The sequence below is a fragment of the Emydura macquarii genome, unplaced genomic scaffold, assembly GCF_026122565.2.
Source record: "Emydura macquarii macquarii isolate MOO-44397 ecotype Brisbane River unplaced genomic scaffold, CSIRO-AGI_Emac_v2 contig_915, whole genome shotgun sequence".
Taxonomy (NCBI): domain Eukaryota; kingdom Metazoa; phylum Chordata; order Testudines; family Chelidae; genus Emydura; species Emydura macquarii.
The window spans coordinates 294708-303660 of record NW_027131052.1 but is presented as its reverse complement, the minus strand read 5'-3'; the positions used below and the strand labels follow the sequence as shown (position 1 = coordinate 303660).

Below are 8953 nucleotides of genomic sequence, written 5' to 3'. Positions count from 1 at the left end.
GTCTACACAGCAGAGGCCGGGCTGTCACGGTGACGGAGGGACAGGTCCTGGGTCGATCCCATGGTGGAGGCGGGGCTGTCACGGTGACGGAGGGACAGGTCCTGGGTCGATCCTATGGTGGAGGCAGGGCTGTCACGGCAATGGAGGGACAGGTCCCGGCGCTGGCGGCAGGTTAATCTCATGGTGGATGAGGGGCCGTAATGGCGAGGGAGGGACAGGCAGCTCAGTCCCACGGCGCAGGCAGGGCTGACGTAGCAACGGCTTCTGAAATTTTATTTCTTGTCTTTAAAAATACTCTGTGAAAGAGGCAGAGTTCGGCCCCTGGCTGAACACCTCTGCTGAGCCCTGAGTGCAGGTCACAGCGCGCCAGGCCATGAGGCCCCAGAGCAGGGGCCCCCCCCTGCTCTGCCCCATGGGCAGGGAGGGAGGCGTGCTGGGCTGGCCACAGCTGGGTGGGAGGCTCCGGCAGGCTGGCGGCAGGGTGCATGCGCTGGGCTCCATGGCACAGGAGAGCCCCTCGTGGGGCAGCAGGGCCGAGCCTACCCCATGTTCTCCTCGGGGGTGGCTGCCGTGTAGATGACGTTGGGCTTGGTGTGAGAGTCCGGCCTGGAGGGAAGGGAGAAGACGGGGGCATTAGAGGGTCGGGGCATCCTGGGAGGAGCTGAGAAGGGAATGCTCCCCTGCAGCTCCCTCGCACCCCCCTTCCGCAGCGGGGTGGGCGGGCTTCACCCCGCGTCCTTTCCCCAGCCGCCTGTGAGCACTCTGCCTCCACGCAGAGCCAGCTCCTGCCCATGGAGCTGCACACACCCAGCATGGCGGGGACAGGGAGGGTGGATCCAGCAGGGCTGGAGGGACACCGCTCAAGTGGGTGGGCTTTCCGGACGGGGAAGGGAGAGGGTGCTTTGCTGGGCACAGCGGGGGGGGGGGGGGGCTCCTGCATGCAGAGAATTGGGGCAGTTGAGCGCTCGTGGTGCCCCCAGCTCTCACCTCCTGCTCTGGCTCCGCTGCTTGTAGATGTAGATGAGGAAGGCCAGAGCCGTGACGGCGAAAAGGATCCCAAAGAGAATGGCCAGCACGTCCCCTGAAGACACAGGAGAGAGGGGGGTGAGGGCCACAGCCGAGGGGCCAGAGACACCAAGCCCTGGAAGAGAGGGACGGAGCCGGGCGATGCTCCCTGGGGGGGCAGGAGCGGGGGCAGCCAGCTGGCCCCTGTGCAGGGCTGGCGTGCCACGGCATGGTGGGGTGAGGCCAGGCACGGCAGGGTCGGGGGGGAGGTGGCAGATAGTCCCAGCTGGGGGAGGCTGTGGCCGTGGGGCAGGGAATGGGAGGGGAGGCCAGGGCTTCCCAGCCGGGAGCGCTCACCTGTGTGCAGCGAGGAGCCCAGCTGTTCTGAATCTAAACATGAGACAGAGAAAGCAGGTGAGGCTGGGCAGGGTTCCCTCCCCCATCCCTAACCCCGCACCCCCACCCTGAACAAGAAACCACCGCCCCACGGCCCATGCACAGCTGCCCTGCCCCTACCCCTACCCCTACCCTGCAGCTCTCTGTGCCACCACGTCCCCTACCCCACTCGGCATCCCCACCCACCCACCACACATCCCGCTGTGTAGCCCCCCACTCCCCCCATCCCAGTGTGCAGCCGAGCCCCCCCATCCTAGCCCAGCGTGCAGTCAGGAAACCTGCACCCCCACCTGGTGCTCTCCTCCTGTCCCCCTAGGGGCAGCGACCGGTCTCCTTCCTGGGCACAGCCAACCTCTCATCAGCCAGGCTGTAAACCCACGTCAGCCCGTGGGCCTGGAGCCCCTCCCCAGGCATAATGCGCCGTAGGGCAGCAGGTACCAACACCCCGCCCCGGCAGGCTCTGCCCTTGCCTGGCAGCTAACCCTGGGGCACGCATGCCACATGCTGTGTTTAAGGGGATGCCTGGGATTCCTTTGCCTCCCTCCCACCCTTGGGGTTTGGGCCCAGCTCTTCCCTGCACATGGTGAGCAGCCAGCCCCTGAAACAGATGCAACAGTGTGAGCAGGCGCCCGGGCCCATGCCGGGGGAGGGGAGGGTGAAAGGGGCTGCCTGCCCTGCAGCAAGGGGCCGCACAAGCAGAAAACCGCCCCTCCCCTCAGCCCCTTTTATTTGGGTTTGGGAAAACAACTCGGAGGCTGCTCCGTCCTCTGCAGAGCAGCGATTGCCCCACTCCAGCAATGCGCTGCTTCCATCCCAGCTCACAGGGCCCTCAGCATGGCTCAGCGGCTTGCTGAGTGCTGCTGGCCGCTCCCTGGGGCTTGGCTTCTGCACCATTTCTTCCTCCTGCTTAGCTGGTTTGTGAACGCACCCACCAATTTCCAATGCAGGGAAAGCCAGAGCTCGTCCAGGTTGCCTGTTCTCACGTGCGGCCTGGCCTCGCTCCCGGCAGGGCAGGGAGTCGGGCACCCAGGGCCTGCAGCCACTTCCATGCCCACAGCCACCCAAAGCTAGAGGCTCACGTGGTCCCAGGCAGGCCACGGGCACAGCAATGAAGCTGGCATTGTTGCTCATCGTGGTGCCAGCCTCTTCCCAGTGGAACTGGTGCCTCCTCTGCCCCCGCTGGGGCACCTTCCTGCCCCCACGCCCTGCGTTAATGTTTGGGACGCTAGCGGAGGAGCAACCCTGTCAGCCTGTCACCCTCCCTCCCTCCCTCCCGCAGTCCTGGCACAGCGCACCTGGCGTGGCGGGTGCACATGCGGCTGCGTGGGAGGTACTGGGGAGAGCAGCCCTGCTGACGGGATACAGAAGGGCTCAGCGTGGCCCAGGTTGGGGCAGCAGGCCTGGCCGGACTCCACGGGTGGGTTCATGGTGCCCCAGATGACAGGAGATTATATCCCCTCCTCGCTGCCTGCACAGCGCAGTGGTAGGGCTGTGCAGATGCAGATGGGCCCACCCAGGCACCGGCGGGGCAGAATCAGGGACACATTCCTCTCCTCCGAGTCTGGCTCCTCCTTCACACTGGGCAGCAGCGGGTGCGACAGCCCAGGGGCTTGCTGAGCCCGTCGCGTCGAACCCCTCTTTCCAGAGCACCTGCACTGCCTCTCCTAAACCCACCCTCGCCGGCACGAGGTGTGTTATAAGGTCCGTATTAGTGACTGCGGTTTGCCAGCACCTCCGCCCCCCCCTGGGCCAGGGCTCCAGCACATCCAACGGCACATGTAGCTTGGTGGGGGGGGTCAGTTGCCCACGCTACAGCTGGTAACTGGGCCTTTGAGACACATTATGGGGCTCTGCCAGGCAAATATTGACCCAGCGCGCGGTATCACAGCCTATCATCGCCCAGTGCACACACACACCTGCTGGGTCGTGCACAGGGTGGTTTTGTCTCTGGGCGAGGCAGCGAGACCGGCTTTCCTAGACCACTGGTGGTTCAGGCAGATCAACAAACTCACCTGAGACGGGGCAGGGGGCAGGAGGCATCCCAGGGAAGGGCTCAAAGAAGCTGAACTGTCCAAGCCCTTTCAGAGGTACTGCTCGCCCTGCTGGGCTCAGCCAGGCCCAGACGGGGAGCCGCACGGTACCCCAGGAGGTGTGTTCTGGGGGGTCTCAGGAGAGCTGCTCCATCCTGGCTTTAGCTAGCAGGACTGGGGACACTCAGGGAAGCAGCCGAACTCCTGGATCCCTGCAAACAACTTGCTGGGACCATTCGTTCCAACTTTAAATACATTCCTTTTGTGCTAGTGCTGGAGTCAGCTGTGAGGCCAGGACAGAGCGGGGCCCCGCAGGTCAGGCTGGAAGTGAGGCCCATTGCATAGCTGTGGCCCAAGCGCTCGATGGCGTGAGCTCACAGTGAGGCATTCTTTCCTGGGGCACAAGAGTTCTGGTTCTGCCCCCTGCCGGGCCGGGCTGTGTCACAATGGCATGCAAGAGAGAACAGCCTAGCCCCATTCACTGCTCCTTACCGGGTAGTGGGACCCGCCTCGGGCTGACCGCTGCCTGGAAACTCGCCAGGACTCCCCGTCCGTGCAGAGGCTGTGGCAGCCGGAAGTTGTTCTGCAGAACCTCATCGTCCTCTCCCTGCAGAGTGGTCTCGAGCACTGAGAGCTGGAGAGGAAGGGTTGAACGGAGTCAGTAAGCCACCCACTGGCGCCTCAGGAACGCAGCCAGGATTCAGCAAGCAATGCCCTTGTGCGAGGTGGGCTGGATTCGGGAATTCTCCACTTGTCTATGGGGCTCCCCTGCCCATTGCTGGTGCTGGCTCGTGCAGCCTAGCATGACAGCCTGGCAGAGCCACCTGCAGACAGCCCCACCAACGAACCTGCTCCTGGGACAGCAGCACCGTCTGGTTGAAGACAGTCCAGTTCACAGTCTGGTAGCAGGGAGGGGTGGTCAGAGAGCCACGGTAGCGGTAATAGCGGTCTAGGTTGGAGGGCAGCAATCCTCTGATATTGAATCCAGCAACAGTAGTTTCCTCGCCTGGAAGAAAAAATATACTGCCAGTGCTCTAGAGCAGTACAGCTCCATGGTCTAGAACGGAGCAAGCATGTTCTAGAGCAGCACTGCTTCGTGGACTAGAGCTGATGGATAAAGCAGAGAGACGGCGCATTCTAGAGCAGAGCAGCTCCATGGACTAGAGCATAGCAACAGCACACTCTAGAGCAGCACAGGCCCATGGGGATCCAACTCTGGCGTCCAGCAGCCGGCCCTGGCGGCATAGCCCCAGGAGCCAGCGCTGGAGACGCTGCGCTGTAACTGCACGGCTGCACTTGGAAGGCAGACGCACAGTGCCCTGCCCTGGCACAGCCAGTCTCCACAGCCCTGAATGGGTGAGCCCAACACGCTAGCGAAAGCCATGCCATTGGAACTGGAGCCCATGAGTCCCGAGGGGATGAAACAGGGCATGCAAGTGTGGAGCAGGGACTCCCGGAGTTGGCCACTCAGTGCCGGTCTGGCTCAGAGGAGCTGCCTGCTTCTGTCTGGCATGCATGGGCCTCTCCATGCGCAGGTGGCTCGCTCGCTGCCCCCACTGCCCCTAGGCTGGGCATTAGGCACGCAGGGGCTGTACCTGTCTCTTGGACCTCATGCAGCTGCTCAAGCAGAGGCTGATAGTGCGTGTTCTTCTCTGGCCCCACCTGTAACACAGAGACTCAGCACACTGGAGAGCACAGGAACCGGGAACAGCACGTCCCTTCCTGCTGAGCCCAGGCAGCTGGGTCATAGCAGGGCAGGGTGGCGCTGAACGCGGGACTGGTATCATTCTCCCGGGCCCAAGGCGTAAGCCGCAAGCTCCCTGCCTGACCTGGCTAGGGTCAAGGAATTCCCCAGCACTGCCCTGCAGCCCCGATCCCAGTGACCCCCATCACTGACCAGTGATTAGGGCATCCCCTGCCCCCACCTGGACCAGGGAGCAGAGCATTTCCCATCTCCGCCATGGCACAGCCCAGCAACCAGGGCACTGCTCCCACCCAGATCGCCCCTTCCAGCCCCGCCCCGCCCCACCACTGCCCTTATTCCCCTCCACCTGAGAACTGCCTCTGCTCTCTCCGTCCTGGCCTACCCTGCCATGCCCAGCCCAGCGATCAGAGCATCCCTGCCCGGCACTGCCCCCCACCCCACCTTGCGCAGTGACTGCCCCCATTGGCATCACCTGCAGGAAAGCTGCCAGCACAGCTAGGCCATCGGGCTGCGTCATCGCCTGTTTGATGCTGTTGTATCTGGGGTTGTAATAAACCACATGGATCTGGAACCAAAGCACAGAACCCCTGAGGCTCCATCAGGCCGTGGTGAGTCCCGGAGTGTGACCTCAGCCCTGAGGCCCCTCCACTAGCAGCACTGGAGCTTGGTCACCTCGACAGACCCCGCACGTGGCACCAGGCGAGCTGCCCAGACCATTGCGCGGTGACTTTAGCGGCAGCGCTTTGACAGTGCTGCTGCCAGCCCCGGCTGACCCAAGAGCCCCCCTCGAACGAGGCTCTGCTGCCACCAGCCTCCCCCCACTTTCTGCACCTGGATCAGGGCTCAAGGTTGTCTCCCTGGTGCTCGTTAGCTGGGACAGCAGCATGCCCCCCACGGGCAGCCAGCGCCAACTCCTGCCCGCCCTGATGCACTGGGCCCTGGCGGCTCTGGCTGAATACAACAGGGAGGTGGGAGCGAAGCAGTGGGAACCAGACACAGGAGGAAAACACCTCTACGTATGCGCTAAACAGCCCCAGTAATGCTGAGCCACACTGCCCTGGGCTGGTGCCAGGGACGAGGGCCCAGGGAGCTTCCCCACCCCCTGCCCACGGCCAGAGAACAGCACAGCCCTCGCATGCCAGGGAGCCTCCCCCACCAGGCCAGCACGCTGGGGAAAAGATGAACCATCCTCAAGCACAATGCAGCCTGCCCTGAGCGCTCCGCACTGCCCCCTCCTGGGGTAGCTTGTCCCACCCAGGGCACACCGGGGGCTGTGATGGCCCTGGACTGGGCGGGGCTGGGCTCCCTGTCCTAGCACCTGGCCAGCCCCAGGCCACTCTGGCTGCAGAGCAGCAGGGATTGTTTATCCTGTACACAGAGCGTCTCCCTCTCCCGCTGCGCAGTGCCTGCCTGGCTCCAGGCCCGTTCTACCCTCACCCCAGCTGGCACAACGTCCCTCCACAAACTCTGCTTTGCTGTCAGTTGCTTAACACTAGCCGTGGCAATCCTTGCCATGGGGTGCAGGCGGCTGGGCACCAGGCACTTGGACGGTGAGCTCACAGGAGCTGAACCAAGAGAAGAGATAGTGGCTGGCACACGTCGCGGGGGGTGGCACCCTGCTCCCCATGGGGCTGCAGTGTGGACAAGCAGCAGCCACTGACCTGAGGGCGTCAGCCCTTCCACACCCTGTGCAGACAGCTGGAGCGGGTGGGACTGACGTGCCCACAGCCACTAACTGATGCCCACCTGGGACGCAGCAGGCAAGAGGGGAAGGGCCACGATGGATCTTTACCTCCCCGTCGTAGCGGTGGCCATCCACGGTGTGTTCTGAGCCAGGCCCCTGCGGGGAGCCCCAGTGAAAGTGCAGCTGCATCGCTCTGTACTCCTGCGGGTAGCCGTCGGTAATAGTCAGAGACTCAGGCAGCCGAAGGACAACTGCGGGAGAGAGGGAGTGAATGGGTAGATAAATCAAAGGCGGTGCTATAAACCATGCACTAGCACCAGCTGGGGAGATCTTTCATGGGAACTACTCAACATGGTTTAATGGACAATAGGTCTTATCACACAGACCGGACTCCATTCCTCGATGAGATGAGGCATTTGGGTGATTGCAGTGATGTGATATACTGAGAGTCCGTTCAGCATTGGCCTTAGTACGGAACAACACTGGACATTCAAAACTTAGCACTATAGAGTAGCAACAGCGCACATAGCACAAGGCGTAGCTCATGGACAGATCTCACAACGCAGCTGTCAATGGGGAATCATCTCTGAACAGGGGCGTTTCAAGTGAGGGTCTGCAGCAGGGATCAGTTTAGGGCCCGACACTGTTCAACAGCTTCATTAACGATCTGGCAGTAAATCACTGCTGCTAAAAGCCGTGGCTGACACAAAGATGGGCAGAGAAGGATGTGCATGGAGCAGCCATATAGAACCCTCTGGATCACTTGGTAAATTGGGCCCCTGCAAACACAACGTGCTGTAATACAGCCAACTGCCAAGTTCTACACCTCGGCACAAGGAAAGCAGGCTATTCTTACAGCCTGGGGACTACATCCTGGAAAGCAGTGACTCTGAAAAGGATTTAGAGATCATAGTGGACCAGCAACTCAACAGGAGCTCCCAGTGCTGTACTGTGACACACGGGGCCAATGAGCTCCTTGGCTGTATAAACAGGGGATTACAACTAGCCGCAGGGAAGTGCTTTTACCCCTGTACATGGCATTGGTGAGACTGACTCTGGATCCTGCATCCAGTTCTGGGGTCCACATTTTAAAAAAAGTTGAAAAATTAGAGAGAGTGAAGACAAGATCTACAAAACTGAGCTGTGTGTTACGGACAATGTCCCATGCTGAGAGACCTCCGTCTGTTCAATCCAAAAGGCACTGGAGTGGTGACTTGATTATGCCGTAGGGTGTGTACAGCACAGCAACACTCAGGAACTTCAATCCAAACTAACTTTTAAAGTGGATTAATTAACCCCCCTGTGGACACTCTGCATCAGAATGAAAGTGACCGGAATTCAAGTGCACTAAACAAAACTGAAGTAAGGCCACTCTAATTCTGAAGAAGAGCATCCACACAGGACTTTCATGCAGTGTAACAAATCCACTTTAAATTCGTACTTTAAGCTAATTCAGATCAATTTTCCTGAGTGTCCCCGTCTACACAAGCCCTTATTCACTGAAGTACCTTAGCCCTAAATAACTTCATGGGAAGAAGGGCGCCTTAATCTAGCAGAGAAAGGCAGAACAAGAATCAATGGCTGGGAGCTAAACACCACGTGACTTCAAATGAGAAATTAAACACAAATTCATAAGGATTTTTAATGGTGATTAACACCTGGAACACACTGCCCGAAGCAGTGCTGGATGCTCCATATCCTTCACATTTTCAAGCCTGGCTGCCTTTCTGGAAGCTGCTTTAGCCAAACACAAGTGATTGGACTCAGTGCAGGCGGGATGGGGTGTTACTCAATGGCCTGTGCTAGCCGGCAGGTCAGACTAGATGAGCCGATGGGCCCTTCTGGTTTGGAATCCAGAAATCTATGAAAGGCTGTGAAAAGGAACCTTTACTGGGAGGGGCAGAACAGTGAGCCCAGAGTTTGCCCAGTCCTGGCCCCTTTATTTGGCTTGCAGGGGGACATTGGAACTGTAAAACCAGGAGCTCCCCCACAGCTGGCGCTCCTGAACCCGCCCCGCACAGCACCCGAGGCTGGGACTGGAGTGGCTGGAAGCTCCCCCCACCCCAGCCAGCGCTCCTGCACCCTCCCTCCCCCCCCCACACACAGTGCCCCCTGCTGGGAGAGGCTGGGACT

At 60.7% G+C, this 8953-nt stretch overlaps 1 protein-coding gene across 1 annotated transcript in view; it reads right to left on the bottom strand.

Annotated features, from left to right (window-relative positions):
• Positions 1–247: 247 nt before the first annotated feature.
• LOC137149889 (carbonic anhydrase 9-like) overlaps positions 248–8953 on the bottom strand; it is a 32920-nt gene continuing 24214 nt past the window's right edge. Inside the window, exons 4-11 of the mRNA XM_067543512.1 lie at positions 6929–7071; positions 5609–5701; positions 5027–5093; positions 4280–4437; positions 3924–4065; positions 1363–1395; positions 988–1081; positions 248–606 (exon numbers count right to left, since the gene is read on the bottom strand). Coding sequence (XP_067399613.1) covers positions 540–606; positions 988–1081; positions 1363–1395; positions 3924–4065; positions 4280–4437; positions 5027–5093; positions 5609–5701; positions 6929–7071 — 797 coding nt within the window. The 3' untranslated portion in view covers positions 248–539. The remainder of the gene's footprint in view (positions 607–987; positions 1082–1362; positions 1396–3923; positions 4066–4279; positions 4438–5026; positions 5094–5608; positions 5702–6928; positions 7072–8953) is intronic.